Here is a 20514-nt window from a genome sequence, read left to right on the forward strand (position 1 = left end):
GTTTTGTGAATCATACGGGTTGATTAACATAAATTAGCACCTAACACAATAATTATTAGAGTGATTTTGTGCTGAAATATCATAACGGTCACTGAAAGAAGTCGAAAATGTTCTTCTACATGACAGCTCTCAAATATCATGTGCATCTGTTCATATTCAGATATTCTGTGCAGGAAACATCAATGATAAAGATGAATTCAATCAAACAATTGTCAAATTTCTAAACTCAGCGAATAACAACGTTTTCTGAATAACTAAGAACATCATTTCTTATTTTTTCTTTGTAAAGAATGAAACCTCATTGCTTAAGTGGCTGACTCTGCTGTCTCAGACAATAACAATATTTTCCTGTCGGACACCGTACCTTCTGTTGGTTGCAATTCGCAACCTCACCACTAGATGCTGAAAAGATTTACACACTGCACCTTTAATATTTAGACCACTTCTATTGTTGATGTTGCTGCTGTCAGGATATGTAGAGAGTTCCAATCTACCAAGAAGTGTTTATAAAAAAAATGCCTACCCTACCTTTAAACTACAACCATAATTAAAAGCACTTTGCATAATTAAATTATATTTTGTTGTCCAAGCATGGGTTTGTAGCCTACTTGTACATTTCATTTTCTGCCCATAGTGTCTGAGACACTGTAACTCTACAGATCTCAGACTTTATTTAAACTTCTACAGGCTATACATCATTTATTTAACTACATCACTTGCTGTTTAACAGACACGCCCCCACAGTGGCAGCACACTATAGTTGTGTGTGTGTGTGTGTGTGTGTGTGTGTGTGTGTGTGTGTGTGTGTGTGTGTGTGTGTGTTCAGCGGGGTTCTTCTACGCCAGTGGACACGTGCCATATGGGGCCGGTCGGTTCTGGCTCGGATCGTCTGTCTCGTGCAGAGCCCGCGGTCACGTGATCCCCGCCGCAGATGAAGGAGAGCGGACAGCGATTCAAGGAGAACATCTCATTCACGCGTCTTTATTTGACAGCATGCAAATCATACAGAGTCGAAACAATATTTCCAAAGCTATTAACCCGCTCGTGTGACGTGTGTGCTGCAGATGATGTGTCGCGTATGAATATGATGCGCTTTATCCTAGACTGCCTGCGGCCGGCACGAGCGCGCGCTGCAGCCGCTGCCAGGTACGCGAGCGCATGATCCTTATCTTTTTACATGTAGGCAGCTGCACGCAGTCTTAGTTAGTCTTAAAATGCGTCATCCTTCAAAATGCATCACCTTGCACGTCGAGGTTTGGCTATTATGCACTAAAATAACACTGCCATAATGTGTGCATGCACTGTGATTCATCACCCTGACATCATAGTCTACGTATGGATTGCATAATTTTGAACGTATGTCTGCAGTGATCTTGTGTTTATATGCGCTTAAATCGTATTGCGGAAGTATTGGCTTTTCAGTTTGATTACGTGATTTATTGTTTCAGGGACACGGAGCTTCAGGCTCAGGGTATAGACTCTCCTGAAGATAACGAAATCAAGGTAGTGTGTTATTTTTCTGCTCTATACACAGACACTGTAGGTAGACTGCACTGATGAGCACTAGCTATAATTCACTGACACTTAGTGCTTTTCTGCGTCTGTAACGACGCGCATCTATCAGCGCACACACTGACGGTGTAGACCCATTCTCTGTTTGTTTTGCATGGCGTTTAAAGTGAAATTATTCTACATTTTTAACCGGGATATCCCAATATTCTCAAAATAAAAGTTCCTTGCCAGATCTTCTTTATTCGTGTGTTAGTGTTGGAGATCAGCAATACCATCATAATGTAACGGGCTAAAGTCACGACACCCCTTGAGAAAGATGACCATATGATATGATATGGCACATTGATACCGGCTGAAGTAAAAAGCACCTGGGTGGTAGTGATTTAAATAGGCCTACGTTACCTAAAATAATATATTTTGAGCAATTGGGTTTAATTTTGTTCAAAATATATCAGCAACAGTTGTTTTATGTTGATGAGTAAAATAATAATTAATTCAATTAAAGTAAAATAATAATTAATTCAAAAAGTGCACGTAATAAACTAAGTGTTTTATTGCCACGACTGTCATTAAAATATGTTATACATATTTTTAAAATAAGTAATTAAACAAAATTGGGTTCTGGAAGCTTTTTATATATGCCAGACGATCCCATGATATATGGAATTAGTAACACTAAATTCAATATTTTAACTAATATATATATATATATATATATATATATATATATATATATATATATATATATACAAATATATATGTATATGAAGAGTTCAGATGCAAAAGCCTCTAAATGCCATTTGAAATTTTCTTCTTTAATGATGATTTTTATCAAACTTGTATATTTAAGTTCAGTAATTTCACTTAAATGGCAATGATAATTACCTATTCATTGTTATTTAAGTGAAATTACTGAACTTAAATATACAAGTTTGATAAAAATTATCATTAAAGAAGAAAATTTCAAATGGCATTTAGAGGCTTTTGCATCTGAACTCTTCATATAGTCATATATATAAATATGACTTTAAAATCAAGGTATGTATCGAACCATTATTTTTGTTTTCTCCTAGTAACCCGAGAGCTGCATTATGCATTAAAAAGTTTAAATCAGTTAAATCATCATTAAATCAGTTAAATCATCATTAAATCTCTGTTTGTAAAAATTCAGACCAGTTTTCACAGCCCTTTTGGAGAGAAAAAATATCAACTTCTGGTAACACTTTTTTTACAGTGTCCTTGTTACACGTTATACACAGTATAACAACAAATTATTCATAATTACATGCAATTAACCCTCAACCGAACCATAATCCTTAACCTAATCCTATAAGTACATGTTGTTAATTAATACTTAGTACTTCATGTATAATTACACTGTAACACGGACACCTTAAAATAAAGAGTAACTTGTTTTGCGCTAGACTTTGGGTTCACACAAGTTTTTTTTTAAAAAAATAGTAGGAAGTTGGAAAAACCTTTTCTCATAATCTGCACAAAAAGTCATAGGACTTATGTGACAGAAGATGGCATACAGTACGACTGTTATCAATGATATGAGTTTAGTGATTTAGATATATCCTCAGGGTCTGAAGGATGAGGTGCATATGGAACAGGAGACTCTTCAGACGGTCAAGGCCTTGTGCCGTAACACACAGGAGAGCATGGAGAAGCTGGAAGAGAGGAAGACACAGCTGAAGGAAGAGCTGAAGGTGATCTATGACCTCCAGAAACAAGAGAGGGAAGTGGTAAGCAAATGTTTAAATGAATTATATCTGTCAGTTACCATAGAAAATCATTCTTCTCACCCTTCAAATCATTTTCATTGTCAGTCTACAGCATGTGATTGAGAACTGGATTAGCTGTGTCACTGAAGCTAAGCAGGGCTGAGCCTGGTTAGTACCTGCACTGTCAGAAAAAAGGGTACAGTTGGGGTACATTTGTGAACACTTAGGGTACAAATGGTGAAGTTGTACCCTCAATGGGTCATATTTACACCTTAGGGTACTAATATGTACCGCTAAAGGTACAAATTTTGCAAATTTTTTCTGACAATGTGGATGGGAGACTCCTGAGAAAATCAGGTTGCTCCTGAAAAAAAGTGTTAGTGAGGTCAGCAGGGGGCGCTCACCCTGTGGTCTGTGTGGGTCCTAACGCCCCAGTGTAGTGACGGGGACACTATACTGTCAAAGAGCACCGTCCTTCGGATGACATGTTATACGAGGTCCTGACTCAAAAAATCCCAGGATGTCTTTCGAAAGTGTAGGGGTGTAACCCCGGCATCCTAGCCAAATCTGCCCAGTGGCCTCTGTCCATCATGGCCTCCTAATCATAAACACACACTGATTGGCTTCATCTCGGTCTCCTCTCCACCTGTAAGCTGGTGTGTGGTGAGCGTTCTGGCGCTATATGGCTGCCGTCGCCTCATCCAGGTAGAGCTGCACAGTGGTGGTGGTTGAGGAGATTCCCCCTTCCTTGCAAAGTGCTTTTAGGTCCCAGAAAAGATGTGTTATGTTTAACAGTGTTAAACATCCCCGGATTACAGGCCAGTGCAGTAAAACCAAACCTGCGTTTACACTGGTACAACAAAAATCTACGCATTGAACCACTTTCAAATGTTGTTTTAAATCAGATACACATCCGATACCTGGACATCTGACCTGAGTCTAAACATGTATATCTGATTCCCCTCGGATTCCAAAAATCGCTTCTTAATGTCATATAATGAAGCTGATGTGCCTCTATTTGCTCTCACTACACCCCCCTCTTTTTTTGTACTAAAGTGAAAACTTTATATAGGTAACTCTTTCCCCGCCAGCATTTTTGCCAGCAAGTTGCCAGCCGCCGGCAGCAATTTTGATAATTTTCACCAAATTTCCAAGTCAAATCACCAAGTTTGAATATCTGAACACGATATATAAAATTAAAAAAAAACAGAGCCCCTGGTTTAACAAAATAAAACAAAGCTTTGCTACTGAAAGCTTCATTTTAGGCTATTTCTCTAGCCTGGGTTTCCCCATGCTGCCGTGCCGTGGTGCGTTTTTATTCACGCTGCTAGCCAACCTGGACACCGTAAACCAAATTTTCCCCTGAGATAGGGAACCAATCAAAGAATGGGGAGGGAGCGCCAAGGCGATGATGACGTCTATGTGACACCGAAGCAGTTTGTTTATATCTATGGATCAAACCATGCCTCAAATACGAGAAAATGAACAGGTGGTTTCCAGACCACGTCGCATTCTCAATGAGACATGGTCTGGCATTAGCCAGGCTACTATTTCTCAGCCATTAAAAAAAAAAAAAAAAATCGGCTGTTTTAGTAAATAAACAAACAGCTTCACTATTACATACTGACGCATGCAGGTAATTCAAACTCACACTCTTTCTCTCTCTCTCTCGTTAATTCCTTCAAATTCATTCCAAAAAATATCCTTTGCTTCTAAACCAATAAATAAACATTACCACTATTTTCCGGTCTATATCTGTTCAGTCAGATTTTGCCCTGAAAACATCCATGACAGATTTTAACAAACCACCCAATTGGCCATGATTGAATAGTAAAATAATTTTAGTAAAGATATACAAAACCTGTGGGTCAGCCATGTTGCACAATAAAGCGATCAACAACAGAATAATTTTGGGAGTAGATTAATGTAAACACAGATACCGGATACCAGTCTTGTCTAACGTGAGTGTAAACTGGCAGGACAAAATCTTGGATATGGTCCAATTATAAGATCAGATCTGTCCATTAGGACTTAGGCCAGGAGGGGCGTGATGTCAGCTCTTCTTGGTTGATTAAAGACAGAAACATTAGTGCGTTCTGAACCACCGGCGGAGTCATGCTGGCTGGAAGGCCGGCCAAGGGAACACTGCAGTAGACCAATCTGGAAATTGTAAGATTGGATGAATAAGATGAGAGCACTTAAAAAGGAAGGCCGACTTAGACGTTTTTGTTAATGTTTCGCTTAATGCAGATAGTCCAGTTTTCTGAAGCTATATGATTATAGTGGGTCTCTAATGTAATTTAGCACCATGTGCTCACAGGTAAAGTTAGTTATTAAATGCATCTTCTGTGCTTTTATCCAAAGCGACTTACAAAAGAGGAACAAAAGCAAATGGTCAGAGACCCAAAAATAAACAATTCAAGGTTTATTAGACAACTAGATTAGGAAGCAAGGTAGAGAAGAGGAGACGGTGTAACTAATTAAGTCCTTGTTTTGGAACAAAACAATCTATGGGTGTGTAAACGCCCTAAAACTCACTTTTCTTTTTCTTTTTTCTTTTTTGCAGAAGTAAAAACTTTATAGTTAACTCTTTCCCCTCTAGCATTTTTCATTTATTTATTTAATTATTTTGTTTTTAAAGTTGCCAGTTGTGATGGTTTCTGGAGTTCACGTGGAAGCTCATTCCACCAGAGAAGAACAGAGAGAGTGAAAGTTTTGGAGAGTGACTATGCCTCATTGTGAATAGGGTTGTATATCGTTGGGATTTTAGCATTTACAATTCCAGTGCCGATTCTGCTTATTGATTCCAATTCTCAATGATTCACGGTTTCAAAATAAGCAAATTAGCTATATCAAAAAATATATACATTTTAACAAAGTTAAAAAATTTAAATCAAATGTAAAACATCATAGTTTTCTTTTTTATATAAAATATTAATGAATCCTTATTAAAGTTAATGAATCCTTATTAAAGTTAGCCTTTGAAAGTTATGCAGTCAAGATTTTCTTTTGTTCTTCGATTAACATTAATGACATAGACGGCATCAGGTTTATTAGGCTGCTGTCACTTTAAGACTTAACGCACAGATCCAATAAACTGTTACACATGCATTGTCTTTCTCGTGTGTTTACATTCATTTAAGACAAAACCGACTGTGTTTACGAGGATATTTTGACATAATTTGTGCGAATTGAGTTCTCTTTCATGTCTTACTGCTCTTGAATGGTTTAAAACCACATTAAAATGCACACACAGGAAATCGATAAGCGAAATCAAAATCAAGTATCTGATTCCTCAACTTAAAGGGATACTCCACCCAAAAATGAAAATTCTGTCATCGATATTTTGAAGAACGATTGTAACTTTGGCACCATTGACTTCCATAGTATTTTTTTTTTCTGCTATGGAATTCAATGGTGCCAAACAACTGTTTAATTCCAAAAGTTTTTCAAAATATCTTCCTTTGTGTTCATCAGAAGAAAGAAACTCATACAGGTTTGCAACAACTTGAGGGTGAGTAAATGACGACAGAATTTTCGTCTTTGGGTGGAGTATGCCTTTAAGTATCCAATTCCAGAATTGGAATTTTCTAGGGTTTCTCAACCCTATTGTAACGAACAATAAGACGTTGCTCATTCACTGACCATAGCTGGTGGGAGGGCGCTGTCAGAGTGACGTGAGGTAAGGAGGTGTTGTTCCAGTGGTAGTTCTGAAAGCCGGCGGCAAAGCCTTAAATTTGATTCTGGCCACAACTATGAGCCAGTGGGGTGAACTCAGGATGGGTTTGACATGGGTTCTCTTTGGACATACCAGACATACCGCCATGTTCTGGATCATCTGCAGAGGTTTAGGCCTGCCATTGAAGTTGTCCAGTCTTGAAATGACAAGAGCTTGGAGGAGGAGCTTTACCACATGTCCTGACAGCAAGGGTCTGATTTGTGCCCCTGCCCGACCAGACCGTTGTTATTGTTACAGTGTTGTTATTGACTATTGGGAGGCAATATAGGCATGGGGATAAGTAGCAAGTTGGTTCAGGTTAGTAACTGGGAAGATTTGAAAGATAAGCAGTTTGGGTGGCAATACAGAGAAGGTGATTTTGTGTGTACATGCTGGACCTTATTTGAAGAAGTGATGATAATAGGAAAGTGGTGGTGTGTCTTTGAATATTTTGGAGAATAAAGCAAGGCACGGATCAATATAAAGGAATTTAAATGTATTGAAGTTAATTCATATAGTCATGCCAATCCCGAGTCAGCGTTACACATGGTTTTAAAACAGTTTACACAGAAAAAAACACAATATACATTGCATTGATGGCTATACTGTATGTTAATTGGGATACAAATACAGTTGACCACAATTTACACCAGGTTTGGTGTACAAATAATACACAGCAAAATCCCCAGTGTTAAAATAACACTACAAAATGTTTATATGAGTCCACACTCAGAGAGAGTTAAATGAACACTGAAGCAGTACTAAAGTTAATGAGATAATTAAGTGAATAATTGAGTGATCATTGAGCATTATCGAAGACACCTGATGTTAACAAGCAGTATCTCTGAAGGAGAAAACCAGAATTGGTATGTTACCATTATGGAGATCAGTGTTTGCTTTAGTTGGGCTCTTGACCCATAAGCCATTAACTTTAGATTTTTTTTCGGCTGCTGTATCTGAGTTATAACAGCCAGATGAACAAAGAGAAAAGGTGATATGATAGTGTTGATTGTGTTTCAACATTATCATTATTTCACAATCATTGACCTGAATGGGCTCTATGCACGGTGGTATTTCCGGTGAAGGATTAAGGATGCTCGATAACTTCCGCCGATCGTAGAGTCCAATGCAATACCGAGAATTTATATTGAATTTTATATTCCATGGTTATAATAAAGAAACGTTAGTCACAAAAACAGATAAAACAGACACCCCTCGTTGTGTTTATGCTTCTTTTTAAAATTATATTAAATAAACAACTATATATAAAATTACATCTAAACGTATGTACGTTTCGTTTCAAAGACGGGAGGACAGTACATTTTGAAGACTCTGCCATAATCCCGTTTTCCTCGGTTTTCCTCCGCTTAAATCTCCACAACCGGAAATGGACGAGCATCCTTGCGTCAAATGCGGAACTTATGCGTGCATATAGCCCATAGAGCCCAATTTCTAAGTTACACTTTATTTATTATAGCAGCGATATTTGCAACTTTTATAATGTAATCCAAATAATCTCTTAAAACTTAATCACATACAAAACTGTTTTGTTTTTTTAAACAGACATCAAGAATCAGCCTGTAAATCTCAACAATGGTGACAATTATAAAGCATTTTGCAGTGTATTCTGGATGCGACCAATCAAATCTCATTCATGGCTCCCATCGTGCATTGCTGCATGAATATATAATGAGCTTATGACCAGAGGGCATCTGTTAGTCACCATTGTTGAGATCAATACGCTAATTCTTGATGTCTGTATGTGCCTACCTGGAATATTTTTAAGAAGTTTTTTTTTTCGTTAGTGATTTGATTATTTGGATTTAATAGAAAATGCTAAAAAAATGCATCCTCTAGAACAACATTGCTAATATAATTCATAAGCTAAATTTAACTCTAAAATTATGCTGTCAATGAGTTCAGTGATTCAGAACGAGTATTGATAATGTTAAAACACAATCAACACCATCAGATCACATTTTCTCTTTGTTCATCAGGCTGTTATAACTCAGGTATAACAGCCAAACAAAAATCTAAAGCTAATGATTTTAAGGGTCAAGAGCCCAACTAAAGCAAACACTGATCTCCATAATGGTAACAAACCAATTCCGGTTTTCCCCTTCAGAGATTCTGCTTGTTAACATCAGGTGTCTTCGATAATGCTCAATTATCACTCAGTTAATCACTTAAATATCTCTTTAACTTTAACGCTCATTTAACGCTCTCTGAGTGTGGACTCATATAAACACTAAGCAGTGTTAATTTAACACTGGGGATTTTGCTGTGTACATGTCTTAAGTCGCTGCCATCTGTGTGTGTGTGTGTGCAGCTGCAGTGCCTGCAGGAGGAGCAGCAGGACTTGGAGCAGACAGTCCAGCAGTACGACACCGAGCTGTGTGCTGCGGCTGAAGACCTGCTCCAGATCCAGCGGGAAGTGGCGTACGCCAAAGCACACGCAGAAAGCCTGCATGAACAGATCACTCCGCTGCAGGACGTGTTCGAGGAGATCGTACAGGTCCTAGTTCAGTCACCACGGTCTTAGTCTTTTGCATAATTTTGGTACCAGTTCAAATAGGCACTTCACATAATTAATCAACTAAGTGAAATTATGCTTTGGTATGCAGTTTTATAAATCTAGAGTCTAGCTGTTCTACATCTAAGGTGTGGTGTCGACTCAAAATAAACAGGAACACAGCAAATATATGTATATAAAAATGTTGGTTTTGCTATACCATTATATAGAGGCAATCATTCAAACAAAAAATTAAAACAATTTAAAATGGTCAAGCCATTTGAGATGGATCATTGATATTGCTAATGAAGTGCAATCTATATTTAATGTGATGTTTTCTTTTTGAATTTACTTCTTTTTTTCGTTGATTAGGTTAAAAAGAAGCTGGGTGAGCTGGTTGCTGGCCTCATAACAGGTGAAAGTGCAATGACTGAGATGACAGAAGAGGCTGATTGTGTGGGTTTGGACCAGGAGTTGGTTGGAAAAGTGGATGTTGTAGAAAGCGAGTGCGATCATGTCTACTGTGAGAAGATCGTGTCCAAACAGGAGAGAGAGGAAGTAGATTATGTTGAGCAGGAGAGCACCCCAGAGGAGCTTGAGAAAATGCAGTATTCGACAGAGAACTTGGTATGTCCATTGGCATTCAGTGTGTTCTTAGTTATTTATAAGCTTGAACTCATGATCTGTTATTGGTTACAGAAGAGCAGTGGCTCGTCCTCTTTTACTGAGATCACATTGACGGAGGTCAAAGAGGAGGATGTTATGTTCAGATCAACCACTCCACAGGTAGGACACACACACTGAGCTTGTACCTGCTGTGGCGTTTGTTCAGTCAATTTTACTTTTGCCATTTACTTCATGTTCAGATCTGTTGATTGCCTTAAAAGTGCTTTGCTTGTTTAAATGTTTTCAAACTGCAGTTCGCATTCACACAATGTAAGTTTTTCTAGAGCAAATGTCATAAAGTGCTGTACATCCACATATAGAAAAAAGAAAACAAAATAAGAGTGACATATATTAAAAAAAAAACAACCATATAAAAAAACTGAGTAATACAAAATTATTTTGATGAAAGCAAGTTGGTTTTTAGCTGCTTTTTAACACGCGCTATTTGTTCACGCTTGTGTGTCACTTTAAATGCTCTTTAAAGCAGGATGGATTCTGATTGGCTGTCAATGTTTTTATTGTTCATCAGCTGGATAAAATCATTCTGAAAGTGATTCCAATGATATTTTTTCTCTGTGCCGTTATCATTAGCTGTGGTGTGAACTCTGCTATGATTTATTTTTTAGAACAATTTTGTCTATTGTTATCGTCCTTGGCGTGAACGGGAATTTTGTATTTGGTCTAGAATGAGGGACGACCAACAAGACCTGATCTCAGATTCCTGCTAGAGTGATAAGATTGCAACAACTCATTTATATACTCAGGAGCTTGACCATGACTCTAAATACTATCACACAGATTTTAAATTGAATTCTAAATTTAAATGGGAGCCAATGTAAAGAGATTAAAATTGGTGTTACATGTGATCTCAGAATAAGATTAACAGAATAAGAGTGTCTAGTCATCATGTCTAGTGTCTGCTTTCTCACTGCAATCTTCAGCAATTTTTTGTATTGTAGTTTTCATAGAGAGCTTTTGTGGAGTCGGCCCCACAGCTCCATCTTGTGGCACACAGATGTAAAAGTCAAACTAATGTGAATGTCACTGTCATGAATATCTGATTCCAGCGATGAGTGGATGTGCTGCAAAAGGTATAAAGGGATTGTAAAAAATCAAAAAAGGATGTGAACTCCTCACAGCAATCATCTATGGTGTTGACACCAACAAGATTCAGGGCATGCCGTGAATTAAATGGTTTTGCATTTTCTGGTGCACGTGAAGTCCGCTATATTTACCGGACATATTGCTCGCATTATCATAGCTTTTCCACGGCAATCTGTTCTTTCTCAGGTTTGTGAGGCAAGTAGCCTACCTTAGGCTATGTGTTGTTTCAGTTCATTTATGAGATGAGAGTCCAGTTCACGCCTTTAAATAAAGGCTTTGTGTGGTTTGAGAACAATTCGTTGAAGAATCACCATGGGGGTGACCGCATGCCCCCCTGATGGTTTAAATAGGACATCACCGGCATGTTGTCCTTCCATATCAGGACGTGCTGGCCCTGAATATCTGGAGGAGGAATCTGAGGGCCAGACGCATTGCTTCTATTTCCAGATGTCATTTACCATGTCCTTTGAATCTTCAATCGGCCCTCGACCATCGCATACAAATCATTTTGTAAATGTGTGAGGAAACAGTCCAAACAGGAGGACGTAGGACTGGTGTCTAGTTATTTTACTCTGCAAAGCTTGTTCAATGGTATCCCGCAGCTTTATTGTTCTTGACTTGCACACTGTGAAATATAAATAGATACTTTTCATGTGTGTGACTGCGTGTTATTGACCAATAAGGAGATGACATTATTCACAGCCACTTTGTTCAGAAATGTTCAGATTAAGGAAAAACAAACTGTAAAAAACAGCAAGTAACTATAAAACCCACTCTAAACGAATCAAGTTTTTACTAAATCAGTTGTAAAACTGAACAAGAGAGTTTTTTTTTCCTGAAATGGGCACTTAATAGCTTATGGTTTGTCTTTTGAAACAGTCTGATTCTTCTGATATGGAGAAGGAAGACTTTGAGATTATTCAACCTAGTCAAGCAACAAACAGACAGTTTGACTTCTTCCATCCAAACCCCTTCACATATGGTGAGTGATTGTAATGGCGTCATTGTTTCTGGATTGTACATTTACATGTGTCTCACACTTATTTTTGTTTAATGATTTCCAGGTGATGTATTTGGAGAAGACCATTTTCCAAAGGTTGATGTAACAGGTTTGTAACTTTGTTTAAAACCTGACTTTTTTCCTGTGATGATGTGTACATATTTAAAACAATGTTTTGAGTAAGTGTTATTCAAACTGCCCCATAATAAAAATGCATTAGTATTAGGGAATCTTCTTTAAAGCTATCTTCCAATGCTACCAACTACTAATTTAAGGAGCTAATATAGTTACAGTTGTTTTTGCAATCAGAGCAGTTTTTATAAGCTACAAAACAATAAGGAACTCAATTAGGATGATAGCATTAAACTAGAACAAACTAATTTACTCAAATTGCGAGTGACTATGTAACAGAATCAAGTTCATAATGCCTAATATATAACTACAATGGATAATAATGGGGCTTTTCACACTTAACCATGAGTTATCTTTTAGGGAAGACAAAAAATCACATTAATTTTAAAAGAGGGTTATAACCGTTACAAAATACTGCTCTCAGATATACTTCAAGTAAAATCAAAGAACGACCTGATGTGACGTCATTTTAACCCTCAGGTGCTCTTCGTTTCGGAGTCACACTTGTTATCTTCCCGGTCAAAAGTGACCGGACACCTAAAAATGAAACTTTCTCCATCCCAGTAAAACCAATGCAATTTATTTTTGTTCTATAATATTTATTCTTTTTAATTTCGTATTTTGAGACAATTTAATTGAATTTATGAATATTTATGCAATATTTATGGTTTATTTTTGCCATGGAAATATATATATATATATATATATATATATATATTTCTATATATATATATATATATATGTATTATTTTTTTCAAAAAAATATTTTTTGAAGAAAATTAGCACCATCTGGTTACAGTATAGAGAAAAATGATCATGGCCTCAATTTTTTTTGTGTGTTCACATACATAATGCCGTAAAAGTCACCAAGTTTCGTAACATTGCGATGAAGCTGTGATTTTTAAAAATTCAAAACATACTTTTTGTAATCAAAATTTATTGGTGTGTATGTGTATAAAAGTGTGTTTGTATGTGTGTGTGGGTGGGTTTGTCTGTTTTGCACTCTAGATGTTGTAGAGTGTCACCCCTTTCCTGCGGTGTACTTTTTTTTTAGAATTGTGGCCGGTTTGTCGATTGTACATACAAAAATTCAGAGAATTTTTTAATTTTTTTTTTTCAATTTCCCATTCATTTCCTATGGGTCGGTCATTTTTGACAGATGAGTAAAAGTGTGACTCATTTTTTTACGACCACTTAAATTGCTCGAATCATGACCTCAATTTTTGTGTGTGTTCACATACCCAATGCCATAAAAGTCACCAAGTTTCGTAATTTTCGGAAGAAGCTGTGATTTTTAAATATTAAAAACAGATTTCTTTAATCACAATTTATTGGTGTTTTTGTGTATAAAAGTGTGTGTGTGTGTGTGTGTGTGTCTGTTTTGCACTCTTGATGTTTTTTGAGTGTCACCCCTTCAATACTGAGCACTTTTTTCTGCATCGTGGCCGATTTGTAGATTGTACACAGAAAAATTCTCAAAGTTTTTGTGTTTTTGTAAATTTCCCATTTATTTCCTGTGGTCAGTCATTTTTGACCGAAGAGCACAAGTGTGACTATTTTTTTTACGACCACTTAGCTTGCTCGGATCATGACCTCAATTTTTTTTGTGTGTTCACATACCCAATGCCATAAAAGTCACCAAGTTTCGTAACATTCCGATGAAGCTGTGATTTTTAACATTTCAAAACAGAAAATTTTTCGGTCAGAAATGACCGAAGAGCTCCTGAGGGTTAAACCAAATCAGGCCAAAACGAACTTCGAGTTTGTTTTGGGAGTTCGAAACAGTTTGCCAGTCAACAGTCCCTCACGGAAGACTTACGTTTTACAAACATCCGTACAGTTTACAAATGTTGAATTCCCAGGATTAATTACTATCTCAGGGAAAAGACTAAAGTAAGTGGACAAGGTTCCGTTAACCCATGATTTTAGAAAAAAACAAGGTTAACGATTTTAAGTGTGAAAAGCCCAATATCTGCTGTACATGAGAGCAGGTTTGATTATCACCTTTGTTTTCTCTGCTGCATAACTGCACATGCAATACAATTTAATGTAGAAATCACAGATACTTTTTAAAAAAAATGTGCTTGTTACTGGAAAAGTTACACTGCTCTGAAAAGAATTTAGCTGATGATAAATGGGCACACGTTTGTTGCACTGCTACCTTTAGTTAGCTATTTCCCACCACAGAAATGCATAAATTGCAGAGAATGAGAGAGTCAATCCATTCTCAGACAGTGACTAATATGGTGCTGTTTTTCTCAGAGCAATTACCAAGGGACCCGTTTAAAGGCATAGACCCTTTTGCCTCAGACACTCTCCTGGTTAAAATGCCAGAGGAAAACCATTGTCAGGATGACTTCATCACTGCAGAGAACAGTCTTCTAGACACTGTACAGTCCTCTGTAAAAGACTATGGTACCTTTAACACTCCCATCAACATGCCACTAGTCGCTGACTTCAAACAGTCCACTGGAGACCTTGATTGTGTGTCCATGTCCACTGAAAATAGGAGTCTTGAATCTTGCAGTGACGCCAATTCTGGTGTACAAATACATGTCACACAAGACCAAAATCATGATGCTGCGCAACCAGATCTATCAAAAGAAGCTCAGTTCAATGAAGAGTGTGTCCATGAATCCGGCTCTAGTCACAGTTCTACAGTGTTTAATTCTTTTGATGCCGATTCCAGTATATTTGCTGAAGCTGAAGAGTTGGAGGACAGAGTTGAAGTTCAAGATGGATTTATTAAAAGAGCTAACTCACTGTGTGGTCTACAGAGAATCATTGCAGGGTCCTATACTGGGTTTCCTCTAAGTCCGTGTGAACCTGAGCCGCTCCCAGGCATAAGTGTTATTGAGAAGATTTTTGAGCATCATGTCTCTTCTGAACAAAACGCTGTAAATGACAAAGATCGTTCTCATTCAGAACTTAGAAATACTGAGAGTTTGTCCAGCGATAATAGTCCAGGTCCTCTGTGTGAACAGTTGCATGATATAAATAGTAATGCCTCTACTTCTCCTTCCATTTGTGCTTCTCAACCCTCTGCTTTAGATGTAAATGACTACAAATATGGAGATATGTACTTTTTTACTGTGAGACTAGATCCTGGTAGCCCTGAACTACATAATCATAGTCCAGTTTGTACTGAGCCAAATGAAATAAAGAAAGAAGAGTCCCACGAGCAGTTGCCTTGGAAGGATCCTGCTTTGAGCCCTGAATTCAATGAAATAGATGACTTTGAATGTTGCAGTCCAAAGCCTGAAGACACTGAACAACACAGCCAGATTACAGAACAGAATGACCAGAACAATTTTGAGAATGTGGAGCAGGATATCACGATAAACAGTGACCCTTCTAAAGGTAATGAAGTATTAGGGTCTGATTCTGAGAGGGTGGATTTACAAATTCCATGTCTTACAGTTGAGGATTCAGATGCTTGCCAAAGCCTGTCTAATTCAGAGTGGAATGACCAATGGAATGCAAATCTCCCTGCAGCTGAACATGTTCCTGATTCATCATTCATGGATAAAGATAGTAGTACACCAAATTCTCCAGTTCAAGACCTCTTTTGTCTGGAAAGTAAGACAGATGCAGATGCATCAGCTACTGACCAGGTTTATGTCTGTGAGCAACTCGTCCCCGAATCCAGTAGTTCACAACAGCACAGCCCGGCTTGCTCTGAAACCTTGGCCATGAGTAAATTCGAACTGCAGTATTTTGACCCATTCAGTCCCATACCCGCTGAGCCAGTCGATTGTGTGTCTGAATCAGAAGAATTCATGAATGTTGTTCATGAAGCTCCGAGACTCGATTCTGGTTATCACGAAGTTGATACCCCTGCCCCTTTTAGTCAAGAACCTACTTACAAAAGCAAATGTAGCATTGACCTTCAAGGCCAAGGTTTGGAAACCAGTAAGCAGAGCAACTCTGAAATCCATGTTCCTGATCCGTTCAGTCCTGAATCAGTTGATACAGGGATATTTGACTCAGAAACAGAAAACTGTGATTCTGGTAATATTATTACAAAGTTTCACTTCTTCAGTCCTCAACAAGTTCATACAGATTTAAATAATCCAGAGGACAAGCAGTCTTTCATCAATACTGTGTCCTGTGATATGCTAAGTAATCATCTCAGTGGATCTGAACTTGATGATTGTTACCCCTTTGGTTCTTGCCCGTCTAATGAGGACAGCTATGCTTATAGTTGTGAGGAAAATGTCATTACTGGACCCATACGAGATGGATCTGATGTTTCTGGACAATACAAACCTAGCTCCATGGTGTCAAATGAATGTTTTAATCAAGTAATCCACAGTGGTTCTGAATGGAGTACCTCTGAAATGAGCCTTCCCAACCCTGAGGCATTTGACCCAATGAAAAACAACTTTTTTGATTTTAATTCAACTGATGTTGGCTCATTTGTGACCAACATAAGCCAAGAAGCTGAAGAGGCTACACATTGTGCTGGAAAAGTCACTAAAAAGGCTGACCTTACTGAAATTGACTATTTCTGTACTGAGCTCAGTAAAATGGTATCCTCAAGTTCATCTGATTCTGTTCAACAAAGTGTTGCTGAGATGTTATTTGGCTCGGATCCAGACACTTCAAGCTTTTACCCCTGGGATTTCGAAAAGCAGCAACACAGTTGTTAGTTTTCACTCACCATGTGCTTTAATCAATCTAATTAAATCACAGTTCCATTTACGTTTGACTTTATCATGGTTGTATCCAGTCCAAAAAAAAAAAAAAGTGTAAGTGTGTTTGTAAATGTGAAAATGTCTAACCTTGGACTGCAAATTTGTGGTCAACCTCATGTGTCTCAATTTTGTAGGTACATTTCTAATTTCTGTTTAGTTACAGTTGTGTAGTGTTTACACTATATTATTATTATATATTTTTTTCAAATGCCAATACTAATCAAACACTAACTGCTGATATGTAGCATAATAAATATGTAACATTTTAAATGTCCTCTGCTGGACTTTTGAGTTATGTCTCTTCAACATGAATTTCCAATGGCATGTTAAGTAAATGGACAGATGAGGAACAAAAGTTTCCATTTTGAGGGAACTTCGACACTGCATCATTACATTAACGCTATAGGAATGTCTGAATCACGTGTGCACACATGCCAATCCCTTTAGCCACAGATGAAGTCAAGTGACACTATACGCACCCCATGGTTTGGGTCCTGTGTCTGTTGAGGCAGCATGGCGACTCCAATCATAGGGTTTGCTGATGGAGCTGCTGGATGAGCCTGAGACAGGCGCTGCCCTTTCTCTTGCTCTTTCCATAGACTCTTAGAGGGTCTTGTTCTGGACTTGGAAGCTCGTTTTGTGATTTCTTCTGGTCTGGACAAGGACATGCCTTCTATGGGGTCCCGTTTTGAGGAACTAGAATTTGAGGGAGTTTCTAGATCAGGTGCAGCTGAACTAGACATCGGATGCCCATCAGCCAAGTTAAACATCGTTTGATCTGATCAGAAAAGCAAGGCGCCTCATTGTAAACTGGAGGAGCGCATCCTTAGAAGTGGTCAGGCACAGCCACCAAAGCAGAACCTCCACTTCCTTCCTGACCTCTATAATGATATCTGCATTGCTGTTGTGTGTAGATCAGAAATCAGAGCTTTGACAAGAGTAATATCAACTAAAATATTGAATCATACATGTTATACTACTTAATATGTTTATTTGAATGTTTTAAACCTTGTACAATGTTTTTGCCTCAAGCCTGCTAGCAAATATGTATTTTTTATATGCATAGTATAAAGTATAAAATAATTTAAATGCATAGTAAAATTAGTTTGAGCAATTTTCAACCACTTAATATTTTCTTTCAACCTCAATGTTTCTAATCAGCTTTTTTTATATAGAGAGTTCTCTTTTTTAATGTTGTGGCGATTGTCCTGACATAACTCCATAAAATTGAAAGAAGATATTTTTTTTAACATTAAGTATTAGGGCCCTATCATGTCCTGCGCCACGTTGTTTAAATAGCAAATGCATGCTGGTCTGAAAACGAAGTGTGTTCAGGCGCATTGTTGGCGTTGCTATTTTTGAGGCATCTGCTGTTCTATGGCAGCCATGGTAGTTACGGAGAGGTACGTGTGGCTGAATTTTTCAGGGATTAAGTAGAGAGAGAAAGATTCTTGCTGGATGCCCCTGCCTCGCTTTGACGTTTTCGGCTACGTGGTCAACACTGATAACTTCGCCACCTGAAACCCATCTATAACAGAGGCATTCCAACAGTTTATTCCTCGTCAGGTCCAACTGCCTATGGCCTATAAAATCCTGTCCCTAGTCAACCTCTTGGAGGGAGAAGCAGAAGGTGCTCTCCATTATGGTAAAGCAAAAGCTGATTCTGTTTCTTAAGTAGGAGTTAAAAGTCTCTCTTGGACAAAGGGGCCATAGAGCATGTTCCCCTCCCAATGAGAGAAGAAACAATCCCAACCAGCGAGTAAAGGCTGTAAAAACCTAAGTAGAACAGGGATTTGCATCCCATTCTCAATCTACATATTTTTAACCGTTCTCTGAAGACGTACAGGTTAAAGTTGACATTGACAAGCTTATCGTATCTCAAATTCTATCTGAGGATTGGTTTGTCATAACAGACTTAAAGGACGAATACTACCACATAGAGATATTGCCTGTGCACAGGAAGTCCCTTTCGGGGGAAAAGCTTACCACTCTTCTTCCCTTCGGCCTAGCCTTTTCTCCTTGCACTTTCACCAAGTGTGTGGATACAGCTCTTGCTCTGTTGCGACTCCAGGGCAATCGTGTTCTAAATTAGAACGACGACTGGTTAATATTGGCTCAGTCGGAGGAGTTGCAGGTTTGACATCAAGGTCCTTGGATCTAAGACTAAACCACAAGAAAAGTGTTCTGTCACCAATTGAGATGACGACTGTGACTACATCAACTACCAAGTCCATTCTCGCAATGGTGAGAAGCTTGAGGCTAGGTCAGGAGATCTCCATCCGTCATTGCCAGAAACTGTTGTGTCTGATGACTGCAGCCAACAAAATATTTTCATTTGGATTGCTACACATGAGGCCCATGCAGTGGTGGCCTAGGAACAAGGGTTTAGACCCCTTATGCAGTCCTATAATAAGGGTTAAGCGCAGAGGGCTTTGTGCCCTTTCGATTTGGAGGAGTCCCAGGTTTCTCACCATGGCTCCCTCTCTCTGGGCATGTTGCCTTCACAAAACAATAACGACGGACATCTCTGATGGGATGCTGTAAAGCCCCTTATCTCATGTGGCAAATCAGGTGCCTGGAAATGGGGACTGTTTTGTTGGAATTAAGACATTGCCTCCCAGATATCAGTATGGCGGTGTGGGTTATAATGTTCCTAAATCATCAACGCAATGAAGCAGTGTTCCCTCGATAGGGAACGTCTCAGGGTTACTACTGTAACCCGGTTCCCTGAGGTGGGAACGAGATGCTGCGGCGTGTTGCCATATACGGCTTTAGACAATTGAATCTGGTGATGCTGTATTCAGGCACCATTTTAGAAGCAAGTGACATACTGTCTAGCGTCTTCTGACTTCATCCATGGTGCGTGTGTACACTTGATTCCCTACGGAGGACAAAGCAGGTATTAAAGAGAGATGTATGGTTTCCTACTGAATTAACAGATTTTTAAAAATGCTAACTGAAAGAAAAGTGTGTTATGGCACTAAATGTCTGTTTACATGTCATAATATGAATAAAATGTGACTAGCTGTTGCAAATTTGGTCACATTACAAGCTTAGAAAATGTATAACTTATGAGACCAGAGTAATAAAAAATACTATGTCCTCATTTTCATTTTGGATTCTATATACATTTTGCATACATAATTTGAAATTCTTTCAGACAGTGTGGACAATATCTAGGTCTAGAAGATAAGTCAACTTAAAAAAAAAAAATACCTCTAGAGGGATTTATAAGTGTGCAAGCTAACGGGGCAATGAAGACAACAGCACAGGTGAGAATATATGTCCCACAAATCAAGCCGGAGCTAAAGATGGAGAGTAAACAGAGCGCAGCATGGACGATGGGGCGACACATTGCAACCAATTACATTGGTTTATAAAACAGCAGAGTATACCCATTTGTTTTGAATGCTGCATTTTTTTAAATTGTTTTATTGTATTGTATT

The 20514-nt window shown here is 38.2% G+C and overlaps 1 protein-coding gene across 1 annotated transcript; it reads left to right on the forward strand.

Annotated features, from left to right (window-relative positions):
* Positions 1–808: 808 nt before the first annotated feature.
* Positions 809–20066, forward strand: LOC120461543 (uncharacterized). Its single transcript, XM_039649771.2, has 9 exons — positions 809–1146; positions 1449–1503; positions 3099–3260; positions 9287–9472; positions 9842–10096; positions 10169–10255; positions 12119–12221; positions 12304–12348; positions 14634–20066. Exons 1-9 carry the CDS (start codon positions 932–934, stop codon positions 17021–17023), a joined length of 3498 nt encoding a protein of 1165 aa, XP_039505705.2. The 5' UTR covers positions 809–931; the 3' UTR covers positions 17024–20066.
* The last annotated feature ends 448 nt before the right edge of the window (positions 20067–20514 follow it).

This window comes from Pimephales promelas, chromosome 5 (genome assembly GCF_988280905.1).
Source record: "Pimephales promelas chromosome 5, fPimPro1.hap1.1, whole genome shotgun sequence".
Taxonomy (NCBI): domain Eukaryota; kingdom Metazoa; phylum Chordata; class Actinopteri; order Cypriniformes; family Leuciscidae; genus Pimephales; species Pimephales promelas.

Coding starts and splice junctions, on each gene's coding strand:
- LOC120461543 (XM_039649771.2), top strand. CDS start 932: ATGAAGGAGAGCGGACAGCGATTCAAGGAGAACATCTCATTCACGCGT. Junction 9,473..9,841: donor TGTTCGAGGAGATCGTACAG/GTCCTAGTTCAG, acceptor TTCGTTGATTAG/GTTAAAAAGAAGCTGGGTGA. Junction 10,256..12,118: donor TCAGATCAACCACTCCACAG/GTAGGACACACA, acceptor CTTTTGAAACAG/TCTGATTCTTCTGATATGGA.